The sequence below is a fragment of the Canis aureus genome, chromosome 29, assembly GCF_053574225.1.
Source record: "Canis aureus isolate CA01 chromosome 29, VMU_Caureus_v.1.0, whole genome shotgun sequence".
In the NCBI taxonomy this organism is placed as follows: Eukaryota; Metazoa; Chordata; class Mammalia; order Carnivora; family Canidae; genus Canis; species Canis aureus.
The window spans coordinates 26168905-26187844 of NC_135639.1; the positions used below are offsets into that span (position 1 = coordinate 26168905).

Consider the following 18940-nt stretch of genomic DNA (forward strand, 5'->3'; position numbering starts at 1 on the left):
GATCTAAAGCTTAATAAAGCTTCATGTTTTGCCTCTCTTTCAGGGTTTTAACATCAAAAGTGTACAATCTCAAGGTTTTAAACTGAATGTGTGGGACATTGGTGGACAGAGAAAAATCAGACCATACTGGAGAAATTATTTTGAAAATACTGATATTCTCGTAAGTACTCCTTCTAATGCACTAATTCATAATATGTTCTGCATTGTGTTAGGAAATATTAACTGTAATGTTCTTTCTTGTCAGTAATTCCACTACTATAAGTCACTATGAATTTAGGGCTAGCGAAGGCTGCAGATTATGAGAAACATTTTTGTATGGTTTGTATAAGAATTTTGCTTTTGCTCAGTGACAATGTTGTGCCCACACTCACCTTGGCAAAATAAAGTATTTATTAATTTAACATAGTGATCTGAATATCAGAAGGGAAATCAGAAGATAGTGCCACTAACTCCATTATCCCAAGGAAATCAACAAGAGTATCCCAAAGAGCCAATCAAGAGGGTGGAAGTCCTGGAAATAATGATGCATATGAAATGGCTGAACAATAGATGTTCTTCCCCCCTTTTTTTAAAAAGATTTTTGTATTTATTTGAGAGAGAGCACACAAGCAGAGTGAGGGGCAGAGGGAGAAGGAGAAGCAGACTCCCTACCGAGCAAGGAGCCTAACATGGGACTTGATCCAGGATCCATGGGATCATGGCCCGAACCAAAGGCAGCTACTTAACCAACTGAGAATATCCCCAGATATTTTTCCTAGAAAAGAAACTTGGAACTATTTTCAGTTGCTTCAAGAGCCATCTTGAGCAAGAGAGTTCTCTGCCTCATCATGAAGAGTTCTAGAAGACTGGGTGAGGAGCGATTTGGGGAATATTAAGTGGTAGAGTTTAGCTCAGAGTAAGGAAGAAGTCTCCTATCGTTTTAACTGTCCAAAAGTAGAAGCAGGGCAGCCCCAGTGGTGCAGCGGTTTAGCGCTGCCTGCAGCCCGGGGTGTGATTCTGGAGACCTCGGATCGAGTCCCATATTGGGTTCCCTGCATGGAACCTGCTTCTCCCTCTGCCTGTGTCTCTGCCTCTGTGTGTGTGTATGTGTCTCTATGAATAAATAAATAAAATCTTAAAAAAAAAAAAAAGTAGAAGCAGCTGCCTTGTTCATTGGGGATTCCCTGGCTCAGGCTGCATTTTTTCAGGAAGGGACTAAGATCTTAACTCTCAGCTCACTGTCACATTCTGTGACATTCTGTAGTACTGCTGTTTCAGAATTCTTGAAGATTTCACTATCCACATACTTGATTTCTCCAACGCCACAGCCTCTCAGTTCATTCACCTTCACTCCAGTGATTTTGTCATTCCCCTTACCTTAGTTACTCACTGTCATGATCATAGCCTAAAACCAGGGGGTCTCATGAACTTGGATAGTAAAAAAAACCTGTATGCTATTTTCATTTTTTTTTTTTTTAATTTTTATTTATTTATTTATTTATGATAGTTACAGAGAGAGAGAGGCAGAGACACAGGCAGAGGGAGAAGCAGGCTCAATGCACTGGGAGCCCGATGTGGGATTCGATCCTGGGTCTCCAGGATCGCGCGCTGGGCCAAAGGCAGGCGCTAAACCGCTGCGCCACCCAGGGATCCCTGTATGCTATTTTCATTAAACCCTAATGGAAACTCTGCATTTACTACAATTCTATCCATAGAGAAGGAACTGCCATAAGGTCAGCCATGTTGGTGACTTCCATTACCACTAGACACCATCTTGCATCTCTCAAATAACTTTGCTCTCTGCTTTTGCTTCCTATGTGTCTTTCAACTAGATCATTCTGTCGGCATGCACACAGCCTGTGGCAACTCTTTTTTAGAAACAAACTAAAAAAAACTCTTGTCCTGGCTGTGTATCCCATCCAGATACTGTCCTATTCCTCAGTTTCTCTTTAAAACAAAAAGAGTTTTCTGAGCTCTCTCCTCACTTCCTCCTCCCATTCTCTCTTGAACCCTCCATTCAGGCTCCCCAGGAATTCCCCATTGCTAAGGTTTTCCATCTTCCTCTTACTTGACCTAGCTGCACAGTTAATAAAGTCAGTCATGGGGTCCCTGGGTGGATCAGTGGTTGAGCACCTGCCTTTGGCCCTGGGCGTGACCCTGGAGTCCCGGGATCCAGTCCCACATCAGGCTCCCTGCATGGAGCCTTCTCCCTCCGCCTGTGTCTCTGCCTCTCTCTTTGTCTCTCATGAATAAATAAATAAAATATTTTTTTTTAAAGTCAGTCATAGGGATGTCTTGGTGGCTCAGCGGTTGAGTGCCTCCCTTTGGCCCAGGGCGTGACCCTGGAGTCCAAGGATCGAGTCCCACGTCAGGCTCCCTGCATGGAGCCTGCTTCTCCCTTGGCCTGTGTCTCTGCCTCTCTCTCTTTCTGTGTCTCTCATGAATAAATAAATAAAATCTTAAAAAAAAATAAAAATAAAAATAAAAAAATAAAATAAAAGTCAGTCATACTGTCATTGAAACATTATCTTCCCATTTTCCAGAATACCATTCTGTCTTGGATTTTCCTCGTATCTCACTGGCCACTCTTCCTCAATCTCCATTGCTATTTTCCCCCTTGTTACCCTCCAAGTGTTGGAGTGCTCCAGAGTTCAGGCCTGTTCTTTGCTTCTCTAAGTTGTAGCGTAGGTGACCTCATCCAATTTCAAGGCGTTAATTACTACCTACATGCTGGTGAATCCCAACCTATTATATTCAACCAGAAACTCTCCCCTGAACCTCTGTAGTTTTATATATAGCTAACTACCTATTTTACATCTCTACTTTAGTGGCTAGTAAGTCCCTTCATCCTCAGTATGTCCAGAACCAAATTCCTATCTTCATCCCTCCCAAAACCTGCTGCTTCTACAGTCTCCTCAGTAAACAACAGCTCCATTCATCTAAAAGCATTGGAGTCATCCTTGGCTCCTTTCCTTCTCACTCGCCACCTCTGACCTATGCCAATCTTGTGAGTTCTACCTTCAGAATATTTTTAGAATCTGACCACTACTTTCTAGCCCACTGCTACTGTGCATTGATTATTGCCATGTCATCCCCACTAGTCTCCTTGCTTTTGCCTTTCCTCCCGAAAATCTCTTCTCAAAGGTATATCCATAGGGATCCTGTCCCATCTCAGAATAAAGCTAGAGTTCTTACAATAGCCTACAAGGCCCCCTGCCTTCTGGCTTGGCTTATCTGTCTTGTCTTCCCCCTTCTAACTTGGTGCCAGCCGTACTGGCCTGCTTTCTATCCCTACAACACAGCCATATTCCCACCTCAGGGCCTTGGTCATTACTATTTGCAGTGTTAAGATTCTTAGATATCCTTAGCTATCCTCACAGCTTATTCTCTACCTTCTTCAGTCTCTGTTCACGTGTCACTTTATGCCACTGAGACCTTCTCTCTGATTGCTATATTTAAAATTGTGGCTCCTATCCCTACCTTTCTGGCACTGTAATTTTTCTCTGCTTTTTTTTTTTTTTTTCTTTGATCAGACCTGTTGGTACCCATCACCATCAGAAATATTTTTATGGGCAGCCTGGGTGGCTCAGCGGTTTAGCGCCTCCTTCGGCCCAGGGTGTGATCCTGGAAACCCGGGATTGAGTCCCACATCGGGCTCCCTGCATGGAGCCTGCTTCTCCCTCTCCCTGTGTCTCTGCTTCTCTCTTTCTCTCTGTGTCTCTCATGAATAAATAAATAAAATCTTTTAAAAATTCATTAAAAAAATATATTTTTATTTATTACGCTTCTCCCCATTGGAATGTAGTGTCCACAAAGATAGGGACTTTGCTTCCCCTGCCCTGCCCCAAGTGTTGTATCCCCAGTGCTTAGAAAAGGGCCAAGTGAAATGAACAAAAATTTATAAGATACAGTTCATTAGAATTTAAAACTTCTGCTCTGAGAAAGACACTGTTAAGAAAATAAACCCACAGACTAGGGAAGATATTTGCAAAAACACATCAGATAAAGTACTCATATCTAAAATATACAAAGAGGGGCACCTGGGTGGCTCAGTTGGTTAAGTGTCCGACTCTTGATTTTGGCTCAGGTCATGATTTCAGGGTTATGAGATCAAGTCCCTTGTTGGGTTCCATTGGGCATAGAACTTGCTTAAGATTCTCTCTGTCTCCTTCTCTGCCCTCCCCACCCTCTAAAACACACACACACACACACACACACACACACACACACAGAGCTCAACAATAAGAAAACAAACAACCCAATTAAAAATGGGCAAAAGATGGGATCCCTGGGTGGCGCAGCGGTTTGGCGCCTGCCTTTGGCCCAGGGCGCGATCCTGGAGACCCGGGATCGAATCCCACGTCGGGCTCCCGGTGCATGGAGCCTGCTTCTCCTTCTGCCTATGTCTCTGCCTCTCTCTCTCTCTCTCTGTGTGACTATCATAAATAAATAAAATAAAAAAAAATAAAAAAATAAAAAATAAATGGGCAAAAGACACCTCACCAGTGAAGATACAGAGATAAGTATATGAAAAGTGCGTAACATCTTAGGAAACAGAAAATTAATGAAATGAAATTCCACTACGTACCTACCAGAATGGTTAAAATCCAAAATGCTGACAAAGAGGAAAAACAACAGGAACTCCTATTCATTGCCAGCGGGAACGCAAAATGGTACAACCACTTTGGAAGACAGTTTGCATTTTCTTACAAAGCCAAGTATAATCTTACCAAACTATGTGATCCAGCAATCACTCTTCGAGGAGTCTACCCAATTAGATGACAACTTACGTCCACACAAAATTCTGTACATGATTATTTATAGCAGCTTTATTCATAATACCAAAAATTGGAAGCAACTGAGTTGTCTTGCAGTAGATGAATGAATAAACAAATTGTGTACATCTATATAATATTATTTCTTGCTAATAAGAAATGAACAAAAATTTTTAAATGAGCTATTCAGCCCCAAAAAGACATGGAGGAGACTTAAATGTGTATGGCTAAGTGAAAGTCAGTCTGAAAAAGGATACGTACTCTCTGTTTCCAACTATATGACATTTTGAAAAAGGCAAACTATAGAACTTAGTAAAAATCTCTACAAGTAAAAAATTAGTGGTTGCCAGAACTCCCAGGGGAGAGTAGAGGGATAGATGAATAAGTGACATATAGAGGATTTTTAGAGTGACAGAACTATTCTGTATGAAACTGTAAGGTGGATACATGTTAATATGGGTCAGTCAAAACCATAGAACTTTAAAATACAAAGAATGAACCTAATGTATTGGTTCAATACTGGTTCACGAATTGTGAGAAATGCATCACACTAATGCAAGATAATAATGCAAGTTACTAGGGGAGACTGGGGGAGGGAATGGAGGTGGGATAGGTATATAGAACTATCCAATTATTTTGTAAATAAAAAACTGCTTAAAATTAAATGAATTAAACTGTAGATTCAAGTCAAATCATTATGCTGTACACCTTAAACTTATACAGTGCCATATGCCAATTATATCTCAATAAAACTAGTGGAGGATGAGCTTGTGCTTTTTGAGTCAAGAGTTAGGAAAAAGCAGGTGCCTGAGAGAAATAAAAATTCAGTCTGTTCATCTGCTAGATTAAGGCACTTTGAAAGAAATAACCCAAATAAGAGTAATACATAAGGACATTCATGACCATGAGGCTAAATAAGGAGGCTTCAACTTTTCTTGTCTACAGGTCAGGGTAATTTTAAAGCACAAGCTCTCATACTTTGAGGGTAGACTGACTGCAAGGTAGTTGTAACATGACCCAGATTCTACACCACTTATTAGCTGAGAGTGCCCAGGAATAATCGGACAATCCAGTAAAAGTCAGTTCTGAGCTACTCCAGAGGAGCTTTCTCCAGCTACCTTAGGCTGCCAGTTCCAGACAGTGTTTTGGATTCTGAGTTAACCTTTCATTATTTTCCTGTGCCGTTTGAGATTAAACAAGTCTGGGGGAACAGCTGAGTCCCCAGGGTTAGATTCTAAGGCCTTGTGACTCAGCCCTGTCTGCCAGTTTCATAAACAGCTTGGAGTGGCAGTGGTTGATGGGTTAGGTTATATTAGTTTGTCTGTATTTAATAGTCTTTCATTATTGGTTAAAAAGACCTATTACTCTAGTCTCCACACTGCCTAGAAGAGTAGGGTTGAAGCTTGACACAATTAATTGCCTGGTTAACTTTTCTCATTTATCTCTAGAATGCAATCAGAAAGTCTTTATTTTTTTAACAGACACATTCAGTGTCATGATCAGACTATTATATTTAGCAATCAACAGCATGTGTGCAAAAAAATAAATCTACATTAAAACCCTTTGTTGGAATGCTTTATATTTTCCATGGAACAGAAACAAAAACAACCTATTATGCAATTAGTCACAAATACAGTCCTCTAGTTTTTTGCCCATACACATGAGTATTGTCTAAAACATGTCTTCTTTGTAGCACATAGGGCCCGCCACCACTGTGCTTAGCTGAGGCCACAAATCTGTGATAACCTGTAGCTTCCCTGTCGCTTCTCTAGTTCTCCTCTCCTGCTAAGCTTTGCTTCCTGGCAGTAGTGAAAACCCACTGTCACTGCCATAGTCACTGCAGCTGCTGGAACCGCCATAGGCACCTTGGTTTTGTGGTGTGGCAAAGTACTGGCCTCCACTACCATAAGACCCAGAGCTTCTGCCTCCAAAATTTCCTCCTTTCGGGATCCCTGGGTGGCGCAGCGGTTTAGCGCCTGCCTTTGGCCCAGGGCACGATCCTGGAGACCCGGGATCAAATCCCACGTCGGGCTCCCGGTGCATGGAGCCTGCTTCTCCCTCTGCCTATGTCTCTGCCTCTCTCTCTCTCTCTCTGTGACTATCATAAATAAATAAAAATTAAAAAATAAAAGATTCAAAATTTCCTCCTTTCATGGCTCCAAAATCTGAGGATTGATTGTTGTAATCATTATGGCTTCTGCCACCTCCATAGTTGCTTCCATCATTAGCAAATCTGTAAGAGCCATCCCCACTGCTGCCATGTCCTCCACCACCTTGACTGCCACCAAAGCCACCTCACCCGCTAAAGTTCCCTCCATGACCAAAGTTGTCATTCCCACCAAAACTACCTCCACGACCACCACTGAAGTTTCCAGAACCACTCCAACCTCTTTGGCTGGATGAAGCACTAGCCATCTCTTGCTTAGAGGGGGCTTTCCTTTCTTCACAGTTGTGCCCATTCACAGTATGGGATTTCTGAATGACAATCTTGTCTACAGAGTCATGGTCATCAAATGTTACAGAAGCTAAACCTCTCTGTGCCACCGCCTCGGTCAGTCATGATCTCAATCACTTCAGTTCTCCCATACTGTTCAAAATAATCTCTTGGGGATGCCTGGGTGGCTTACTGGTTGAGCCCTAGCCTTTGGCCCAGGGCGTGATCCTGGACTCCCGGGATTGAGTCCTGCGTCAGGCTCCTGGCATGGAGCCTGCTTTTCCCTCTGCCTGTGTCTCTACCTCTCTCTCTGTCTATCATGAATAAATAAAATCTTTAAAAAAATAATAATAATCTCTTAGATGTGATCTTCAGTGTCTTCTTTCATGCCACCAACAAAAATCTTTTTCATAGTTAAGTGGGCACGAGGCCTTTGAGAATCTTGAGACAGCCCTCTTTGGTCCCACAACTCTTCCATTTACCTTATGTGGCCTTGCATACATGGCTGCATCCACCTCCTTCACATTGGTGTACATGACAAACTCAAAGCCTCTGGAGCCCTTGGTGCTAATGGTGGTCATGGATCTCTCATTACTACATAAGCCATAAGCATTCCCCATTGCTCAGAATGGCCCCTCAGATTCTCATTAGTTGTTTCAAAGCTCAAATCTCTGATGAAGAGCCTCCACAGCTGTTCAGGATCTTTGGGAGACCCTGACTTAGACATGATGGCAGTGGGAGGGGAAACTTTAACAATGCTTACTTGGCGGTGTCCATAGGCAGAAAGAAGTAATCCCAAGAAATTCTTACTTTAGAGGAGGTGTTGACAAACTGAATCAGCCTGCCTCCTATTATTATATAGTCTGAGCTAAGAATGGTTTTTATATTTTAAATGGTTGAGGGGAAAAGTTGAAAGAATAAGATTTCATGACACATGAAAATAATGTGAAATTTAAAGTTCAGAGTCCATAAATAAAGTACTATTGGAACACAGCCACATCCACTTGTTTACAGATTTTTTTTTTAAGATTTTATTTATTTATTCATGAGAGACACAGAAAGAGAGAGAGAGAGAGAGGCAGAGACACAGGCAGAAGGAGAAGCAGGCTCCATGCAGGAAGCCTGATGTGGGATTCGATCCCTGGTCTCCAGGATCACGCCCTGGGCTGAAGGCGGCGCTAAACCTCTGAGCCACCCAGGCTGCCCTGTTTACGGATTTTTTATGGTTGTTTTTGCACTACAGCAGCAAAGTTCAATAGTTATGAAAGAGATTACATAGGCCACAAAGCCTAAAATATTTACCACCTGACCCCTTACAGAAAAAGACTGACAGACCCCACTTTTGAGCATTAAATTGTTGTCTAGAGGTTTGAAAGAGTCAGGACAACTCCTAAAAGTGCCAGGTATTCTCAGGGAAGATGATGTTGAGAACTGCTGACTTCAGCTTTCATGATTTGGGGGAAGTGACTAAGAAAAAAAACTTGAGGGGTCATAGAAGGGAGGGGACAAAAGATCTTCCATTTCTCTTAGGCCTGAAGGTAACAGTTTTTTGATAGATTAAAAATACACAAATTTTTTCAAGATATTGTCATATTACTCCTAAGCTCCATTTACTTTATTATCAGTTCTGTGTTCAGATGCAACATAATAGAAACAAAGTAACTTTGTCATCATTTCCATATCCAAATTGTAGGACATCAAGTGAGGTAGATCTCAACCAACCATCACTTACACTGTTTCTGTGATATCACTTGAGCCTCAATACTTCTAGAGCACAAATAATCAAAAACCTTATTACCCAGAAGCCTCATTTCTCAGTTTCAACTTCCTCTTAGACTTTTCCTGGAGCTAACATACAAAGCCCACTTCTTAGTGTCATCTTTCCTTATCTCTTCCTATCCCTCTTGATGAGAAATACGTAGGAGCAGTAAAATGGCCAAAAGGTGGCAGCAGGAGGGAAGAGGAACGGAAACTAGGGAAGAGACAAAGAGCCCTCCATTCACATGGCTGGATAACTAGTCTCTGGGTAATCTGGAGTTGGGTTAAACTTCCATCAAGAAAAAAATCTTCTCTGGCTCTTCCTCCCACAACCAAATAAAACTTTCAAAGCAACTGCCAAGGAAGATATGAATTGGCTTTGCTTACATAAAGCATCATTCTAAGTGCCGTGGATTATAACTTCATTTTAGAATAGCTTTATGCAACTTTTTTTTTTTTTTAAAGATTCTATTTATTCATGAGAAGCACAGAGAGAGAGGCAGAGACGTAGGCAGAGGGAGCAACTTGATTTTTGAAGACCATAATGTTTTGTTTTTGTTTTTTTAATTTTTCTTATTTTTAAGGGATGCCTAGGTGGCTCAGCAGTTAAGCATCTGCCTTTGGCTCAGGGTGTGATCCGGGAATCCAGGGATCCAGTCCCACATTGGGCTCCCTGCAGGGAGCCTGCTTCTTACTCTGCCTATGTCTCTGCCTCTCTCTCTGTGTCTCTCATGAATAAATAATATCTTAAAAAAAAAAAAAAAAAGAATTTATGTGTAGTTTAGGAAAATCCTCCTTTTGAAATTTTTTTTTTTTTAATAAATTCTACCCCCAAAGTGGGGCTTGAAATCTCGACCCCGGGACCAAGAGTTACATGCTCCCCAATGGAGCCAGTTAGGTGCCTCCTCCTTTTGAATCTTTTAATGAAAATATTCTTGTCAAAGCAATAAATAGCAAGTAATTTAGCAATTTTAAGTTAAAAATGTCTTCTCACTCACCATCAGATTCTGGCATTTGGTGATCTTTCTTTTCTGTGATTTAAACCATCTTTCCTGGGGCAGCCCCGGTGGCTCAGTGGTTTAGTGTCGCATTCAGCCCAGGGTGTGATCCTGGAGACCCGGGATCGAGTCCCACATCGGGCTCCCTGCATGGAGCCTGCTTCTCCCTCTGCCTGTGTCTCTGCCTCTCTCTCTCTCTCTCTCTCTCTCTGTGTGTGTGTCTCATGAATAAATAAATAAAATCTTTTAAAAATAAATAAATAAATAAAAATAAACCGTCTTTCCAAACCTCCCTTCTCTCCATCTGTGTTTCATCATATCAAACATCAATTTCTTTTTTTTTTTATTTTTTATTTATTTATGATAGGCACACAGTGAGAGACAGAGAGGCAGAGACACAGGCAGAGGGAGAAACAGGCTCCATGCACCGGGAGCCCGACGTGGGATCCGATACCGGGTCTCCAGGATCGCACCCTGGGCCAAAGGCAGGCGCCAAACCGCTGCGCCACCCAGGGATCCCCAAACATCAATTTCTTAACTGTATCTTTGTCTTCTCAGCCTTGTCTCAGTTTCCTCTTTGCACTCTTACCTTCATACTCACACCCTTTGCTCCCAAGTAGATTTTCTTACTTTGTAAATTTCTTTCTTGCCCAGTGACCTGCTCCCTGCCTTCAGGCAGCCTTCTGAGCCCAAAACTCCCTCCCAGTGATCACTTAACTCTTTCTTCTTCCCTCCCATCTTCTTGCACTGATGCCTGAGTGAAGATCATCCATATCCACTGTAGACTCCCCACTAATTCCAATCAATTCTATATTTGTATTGAGATTTACTTTCCCATTGCATTGCTTCTTTCCACATCTATGTTTATACGACGCCTGCTATTTTAAAAATGCCAGACCCTCTGGGGAAAAAAAAAAGCTACCACCTTGTTCTCCATGCTGACTTATCAGACAATCAGTATCAAATCTGGGGTATCTGTGGGCAGAGCCCATTAATGTATGTATTGACATTGAGTCACAGTAATATTGACAACAACAATAATAAGGCTACAAAAAAAAAAAATTACCTAGACCAAACACATCCATCTTTCCTCTTCCTGTGATTCTCCATGAAAGAAGTATAGGTGGAAACATAGGGTATTCAGAGGAACAGCTGAAACTTGGTTCCTGGTATAACATTTAGTATGAGTGACTCTAAGTGAGAGAGCACCAAGGAAAGGAATTTTTTCTTTCAAAAGAGAGCAAATGTTCAGAGTAGCACAGAATTTGACATGCATACAGTGCATTACAGTGTACCAGTTTATGTAATTGAAAGGAGGTAAAGGTGAGGCTTGCAGATTGTTCTTTGCTGTTTTTAAGTGAATATGCTTTCCCAAAGGAGTGTTTTCATAATGCCATTAGTTTAAAAACAATTTTAAATTCTTTTAAAAAAGTTTGCAAATTTGATAATTTTTTAAGATTAGCAACTGGGAAAACATTGAATATGTCTCTAATGGAAAAAAGGGCCTGTAAGGGGCTCCTGGCTGCCTCAGTTGGAGGAACATGTGACTCTTGACATGAGTTGGAGCCTCACATTGGGTTGTAGAGATTACTTAAATAAATAATATTTTTTTTAATTTTTTATTTATTTATGATAGTCACACACAGAGAGAGAGGCAGAGACATAGGCAGAGGGAGAAGCAGGCTCCATACACTGGGAGCCCGACGTGGGATTCGATCCCGGGTCTACCAGGATCGCGCCCTGGGCCAAAGGCAGGCACCAAACCGCTGCGCCACCCAGGGATCCCAATAAATAATATTTTTAAAAGGCCAACAAAATTATATCTATAATTTTCTTTTTTAATTATGAAGAAAAACTAGAAGGGAACTTTCACAAGAAATTAAAATAATAAATGTATTTGGGTTCTATAACTATAGATAATTTTTCTCTTTTGGTCTTCTTTCATTTCCCTTATTGTTATTTACGCAATTAATAAAATTCAGTGATGGGAGATAAAGCTTGAGATTTATAATTTACGGTGACTCTTAAGACTTCTCTTAGGTCTGGCAAAGCCTATGCCCTTTCTATTCCCAATACTTGATCTTAACCTCTCAGCAAGCCTGAGAAGGTGGGAATGAAATGGAGATCAGTGGGTCTCCTCCCTTGGCAACTGAAATCAGTGTATAGTTAAGACTGCAGAATGTACTTTCAGAGCCATGATGTTCCAGGACTGTGGTATTTGTAAATGCCTCAAAAAACTATCCCTTCCTGACAATGTGGACTTTACTGTCAGGTGGGCCTGAGTTTGAATTCCAGTCTTGTTAGAACTTGGGCATTGGGCAGCCTGGGTGGCTCAGCAGTTTAGTGCCACCTTTGGCCCGGGGCGTGATCCTGGAGACCCAGTCCTGCATAGGGCTCCCTGCATGAAGCCTGCTTCTCCTTCTGCCTGTGTCTCTGCTTCTCTCTCTCTATGTGGGTCTCTCATGAATAAATAAATAAATAAATAAATAAATAAATAAATAAATAAATCTTTAAAAAAAAAAGGACTTGGGCATAATACTTAACTTCTTTAGGCTTTTGTTTATCTACATATAAAATGGGAAGATAATGAAATCTATCTCATAGAGTTGTAACAAGGATTGATAGGGTAAATCTAAACAAGAATTTTTAGTGAATGTATAATAAATGTACCTATTTTTATCCTGCTTGGCTCTCCTGACATCTACTTTGAAGCTTTGTTTGGCATATTTTCTGGGTATCCGTATTTAATCAATCAGTTAATTAATTAATTAGTTTATTTGGCATCCATAGATGAGGTAAGACTTTTCAGCCAGTTTCCGTTTGCTGTGGTAATGAGAAATCTGACTGAGGATCCTCTGCTCCTTCTCCAGAAGGTACCCTGTCTTTTTCCATTTCTGCTTATTGAAGTAACCTTCTTTTACTTTACAGATATATGTCATTGACAGTGCAGACAGAAAAAGATTTGAAGAGACGGGTCAGGTAAATAATTCTTCTGTTGAGATATTTTCCAAATAACTAGGTATTCATTAATCTACCTTGTAAACGTATGAGAGCGAGGGAGGTATTTTTTGTTTAACCTTTGCAGTTTAAACAACGCAGTCATTCTGGCAAGCAAGCAAAAATACCAGTTACCAAAAAAAAGTTGCGTGAAAGGAAATTAGTTGAAAGTCCCTTAAACTATTTTTTAATGATAGCCTTTTAGTTTTAGTCAAATTAAATAAATACAATAGAAATAAATGGAACTTACCCCCATGCCCAAAAGCTCTTCAGGGTTATTCCCAGGCCACTTAGAAATGAACCCAGAGGAACAATTCACTTGTCATTTCTACGTACATTTTTCAATACCAGCTTAATTGATCCAAGGGTACCTCTGACAAATTTGTGAAGGGATGGGAAGAAATATGTAAGCCAAGACTAAGCTCCTCTTGTTTCCAATCAAGAGGTAGATATACTTTGAACCCAAATGTGCCTTAAAATGCAAAGTACATGTCAACATGATTACATGGTGAGATTTGTGTACACAATTTTAAATAGAGAAGCAGTGGGCATAGACCATTTTACCCAGATGGAGTATACTGATAAGAAGCAAAGAGTAGAATGACCTCTTTAGGAAAGTGTGCAGAGTCCTTGGCCTATATCCTAAACTATCACAGGTGGCCTTCCAAAAGTGGCATTCCCCGTGTTTATGTTCCTTTTTCCTAAAAATTAGTTTGGGAACTCTTTTCCATACCTTGATGATTTCTATATCATCACTCATGTGAATCAATGCTAAACATGACCTTAGAGGTAAAAAAGTTATAAAATGATCTGTCTCTTGAACTATCCAATTCCCTTTGACAGCCCAAGTGTCCTAAGTAGCTAAAATGAGAGTTTAATAGGGAAGAGGTAGGTCCTTTCAGGTAAATACACACCATCTCCTATGCATTATTGCAGACAGAATCAACATACAATTAAGACCCCAACCAATAACCAAAATATCAGACATACTGCCAGGTGGACTAAGATAATTATTCTAGGATGTGAGTTTGATGAAGTGCAGTGCACATGCATTCTTGCTTTGAAAGTAAGATTAATGAAGCAGAATTATAAACTCTAAAGTCATTGTCATTTCTAGTTTAAAAATGTGTGTGTGCATTGAAAGTCATTTGTAGATAGCAATCCTAAATTTTAAATATCTATCTACAACTTGTTTTCTCCTTTGACCAGTGTTTCTCAATGATCTCTGAATCCATAGCAGAGCCACCTGTGGAAATGCAGATTCTTAGGTCCTATCTCAGACTTTCCAAAGTCAGCATCTCTGGGATGGGCCCAGGAATCTGCCGGGAAATTCTTCCATAGGCTCAAGTTTGAGAACCATTGCCCTTGGAAGTTGTTAGTTGATTAGCTTAACACTTCTGTTTTTTGTTTTTTGTTTTTCTAATTAAAAGTACATGGTTAAATATCATAGATTTCATCCTTCCCTTCCCATCCATTCCCAAAATGATCCAGGAACTAGCTGAATTACTGGAGGAAGAAAAACTAAGTTGTGTGCCAGTGCTCATCTTTGCTAACAAGCAGGATTTGCTCACGGCAGCCCCTGCCTCTGAAATTGCAGAAGGACTGAACCTGCACACCATCCGCGACCGTGTCTGGCAGATCCAGTCCTGCTCAGCTCTCACAGGAGAGGGCGTTCAGGTGAGATTACCAGAAGGCTCGGTTACCTGGCAACATGGTGCCCAACCAACGTAGTCTGTCTTATTGGTTGAACTGAGCTAGATAGAAAGAAGATATAAAACAAATAGCCTTTGATTGGCAGATGAACCACTCCAGGATGTGAAGGGCATGGAGGAGTTCGGTTCTTTTTTACTTAGCAACCAATCTGATAATCATTAACTGTTGCAGGAAAGCCATAGATAAACCACCCCACTTGAGGGACAAACTACCCCATTGGGTAGGACGTCAGAACAGAAGATCTTCGAAGATGCTTTCTAACTAGGATTCTTTGATCATTGGGTTGGGGGTTTTGTGTTGTGTCTAATATTATGGATGCTAAATGCTTGTGCTCCCAAGGTAACAGCCATCAACAATCATGCATACCAGTTACCCTAGAAGGGTTTTGATTTTTCTCTTGGCTAACTCCACTGCCCTCAGGGCTGGTGTCTCTCCTGCTACTTCAGGTTGGTTTCCCACAGGGAGGCTTCTGCTGACAGCCCCACACTTTATACTGAGGAACTACAAACTGGAAGAGCAGTCTCCCCCTCATTTGATATGAATTTAGGGCAGAAAATGGTTGTATCCCAGATACCTGAGAGCCTACATCTTCAAAGAATGATAAATAGTTTCAGCTCTGATGCTTCCCACCAAGCAGCCTCAAACCCATTGACACTCAGGGCTGCTTCTTTATTCCAGAGCCCCAGAATGCCGCACAGACTTCATTTTAAACATCTGGTGTACCTGCCAGGGAAGTGACAGTGCTGTGAGAACCAGACAGTACTGTTCAAAGATGCTGGGGGGGTTTAACAACATCTGAAGAAATGGTATCTTCCCTCATTGCCATATGGCGTGTGTCATAACTGCATGGCCAGTTTGCTTTTCTCTCAATTTGGTCCGTTGTGATTGGATTCTCAATTTTTGTCCTGCAGCCTCTTTCTATTTCCCTTCTAATGCTCTTCTTCCCTCTCCCCTAAGACATTTGACATTGATTGGTCTTAAAACTGTCTGACTGTTTTTATCTCAATCAAATAGTCGCTTCCAAGAATTATCTCAGTTGTTCCATCTGTTTGCTGCTTTGGCTTTTTTCTTGTTACACAAACAGCCGGAGCCCGCTTCTATGCTTGGCCTCTAGATCGGAGGGCAGACCAGTCTGCACAGGAGGAGCACCTCCTCCAGACTCCTCAATCCACGAAGCTGTGTGTGTGTGTGTGTGTGTGTGTGTGTGTGTGTGTGTGTGTTGGGGCTTTCAAGTAGCCAGAGTGGCTGGCCCTCGGCTGCATCCCCAGAACAGATGCTGGAACTCTGGGGGGGGGGGGGTCTCTGTGAGATTTAGGTTTGGGAGGGGGCCAGTGTTGAGTCTTAGGTATTTCCTTCAGTCCCAGACTCTGGTTAGGAAAGTAATATAGTCTCATGTACAAGTATATAAAACTAAAACCTGAAAAGTTCTTTCCTCCCCTCTAATCCCACTTGACAAAGGAACTAATCACACTAGTAGTTTTTTCTTCTCAAGTCTCTTCTATAAATTGCAATTACATATGTGATTATAGGTCTATCAGGTTTCAAATTAAGTGCATTTTTCAGTTTAATTTATAAGCTGATCCAACAAGTATACTGGTGGTATGTTTTTGATAGGTTTTTGATGTTTTTGATAGGTAAACTCTGATCATTTTATTTAGCTTCTCACTGAAAAAAAAAAAAGAAACCCAAGTTTTGCCTAAGGCGGTTCCCTGGTTTGTGCATAAAATGGTATTCACGAGGCCTGGGGTTATTTTGGTGAGGAGGAGGCCCGGGGAAAGATAATAGCTTTCTTGTGTTTGTACAAACTACCTCAGGAAGAGGATTCTGCCTTTCTAACTGGTTTAGAACACAAATACAGAAAATAGAGAACAGGGGTGCCTGGTTGCCTCAGTTGGTAGCACGTGCGACTCTTGATCTTGGGGTTGTGAGTTCAAGCCCCATATAGGTATAGATAACTTAAAAATAAAAAGGGAAAGTAGAGAGTGTCTTGAGTTGCAGACTCCAAAGGTGGTACTAGAGAAAATGTATGTTGTGGTCATATCCCTGAGAAAATGGGAATTGACAGCTCCGTAATCTTCCCTGGGCCAGAGTATTGAAAGGAAGAAAAAGCAAAGCTGGAATTAACAGTGAGGCTCTTGTTTCTTCAATCAGCCTTAAGGATGGATGTCAAAGGAGGGCTAGAGTTATCTAGAATCAGTATTTAGAGTATTGGCATTCAAGTCAAGGGTGCTTCTTCAGAGAAGCCTGGAGGTTGGGAGAGAGCACTCCTTGTCTGTCCAGCCCCCACTCTCCTCCTGCAGTCAGGCAGAGATTAGGAGGGTAGAGAGCTCTGTGTTCCTGGCTATGTCAACCATCATAGGAATGGAGTTCCCTTTAAGTAACAGGATCTTTATGCCAAAAAAGAGGCAGGAAGCTATCAGACCCATGGTGGGGATAGGCAAGGGTGGTCTTTAAAATCAACCAGTTTGAATCAACTGAGATAAGTCATGTGTGGTTTGATTTTGTTCAGAAAGTGCTTCTCAGACCAGGGACCTTCAGCAAGCAGGTTCGCAGGAAATGATATCAAGAGAGATACAACAAAGAACTGTGAACAAGAAAAATAATGATTTTATATGGAGGAGAAATAGTTTGAAGGTCACTTAATTAGTTTAGTAGATAGTACCATGGTGTATAGAATTGGGTAGTTAAGACTGGGATTTCAAGGTTAATGAGATTAGATTATGGTTAATAGAATGATATAAATTTAGAGAATTTAACCATTATTTGAAATGAGTTATTTAATAAAAATGTTAATTAAGAAGGGAATCTGCTGTCTATTGTCCTCTAATGGTAACCTTTGGGGAGGGAGGAAGGTCGGGGAGTTTTCTGTGGAAACACTTTTCATTGTGAGGCACCGATTGACCGACTGTGTCCCTCCCTCAGGTAATGCCTCCTACCTCAGCTCTTGCCCACTCAGCCAGTTTCTTGGGTTTCACTTTAAAAAGAGTCACTTACATGGAATTCTTTTCTTGCATTGCTTAGGTCAAGAGCAGGCCTTTAATAATTCTTATTAATTAAGGCTTTGAGTATTCCTCAAAATCAAAGACGTCACTAGAAAAATGTCCATAAGATCACTTTCAGGCATGGATACTGTGTCATGAAGACTAAAATGCCCTTAATTCCTATTTCATCCTTCCACTCTTCCCTCCCACCCTTCCACCTACTACTCCCTGAAAGCTAGTCAGCCATGGGCAAACCTACCAAAATGATCAGACATTAAATGGATCAAGTAACATCTGGCACTGCAGCTCTAATGACCCTGAAAGAAGATGTACAAAGGTTTTTTTTTTTAAAGACCTGGGATTTCTGTTACAGTTTCAGGTATTCAAAGACAGTGTCCCTATTTGCATTGTGTCTGAGCATAGGGGTTTAATCTAAACACATTTGTGAGACGGGTTTCACACCTGTAAGTAACAGCCTCCAGTGGGTGAGCAGATCCACTAGATAGTGAGCTAAACCCCACCCCCCACCCCCGATGGATAAGGCAAATAGATTGCTTCTGCTTAGCTGAGTAGCTTAAACACATGATTTGAGACTATGAAAGTGAATGATTCCTGGGATGTATTTGAGATTCTTGCTCTACCTGATATTCTTTTTTTTTTTTTTTAAGATTTTATTTATTTATTCATGAGAGACACAGAGAGAGAGAGAAGCACAGACACAGGCAGAGGGAGAAGCAGGCTCCATGTAGGGAGCCTGGTGTGGGACTCGATCTCAGGTCTCCAGGATCAGACCCTGAGCTGAAGGCAGCACTGATCCGCTGAGTCACCCGGGCTGCCCATCTACCTGATATTCAGAAGGCAAATAAATATGTGCGATCCTTACAAGGACAGGCAGCGCATATGTTGTTCAACATCCCTGAGCCGGCTATGGAAATGGACTTTTGAGGGCTTCGGGAGAGTTGAGAACAGGTCTCTCTTTGCCTGATTGATGGCAATGGGGAGGCCCGGCCATCATGTGATTTAGGAAGGTTTTCATGGGAAACCTTCAAGAGCAGAGCCTAGGTAAATGGCACTAGAAGCTGAAAGAGAACATCAATCTTGGAAGCTGTCCTGCTGAGAGGCCCACAGTCCAGAGGGTGGTCGGAAGAGGCCCAAGTATATCAAGGGGCTGAATGCAGAGAAAAGGGAATCTGAACTATATCTGGGATGGGAAACCTGCATGTCCCGCCCCCCAGCCAGATGGCCTCACAGACTTGGGAGCAGCCTCCCTGCATGCCCTCGGGGCTAGGCCCTATCCCAGTGCAC

General features: G+C 41.6%; 1 protein-coding gene across 1 annotated transcript in view; it reads left to right on the forward strand.

The window, feature by feature from the left end:
* Positions 1 to 18940, forward strand: part of ARL3 (ARF like GTPase 3) — a 36782-nt gene that overhangs the window by 12827 nt on the left and 5015 nt on the right. Inside the window, exons 3-5 of the mRNA XM_077877820.1 lie at positions 44 to 160; positions 12873 to 12923; positions 14433 to 14618. Coding sequence (XP_077733946.1) covers positions 44 to 160; positions 12873 to 12923; positions 14433 to 14618 — 354 coding nt within the window. The remainder of the gene's footprint in view (positions 1 to 43; positions 161 to 12872; positions 12924 to 14432; positions 14619 to 18940) is intronic.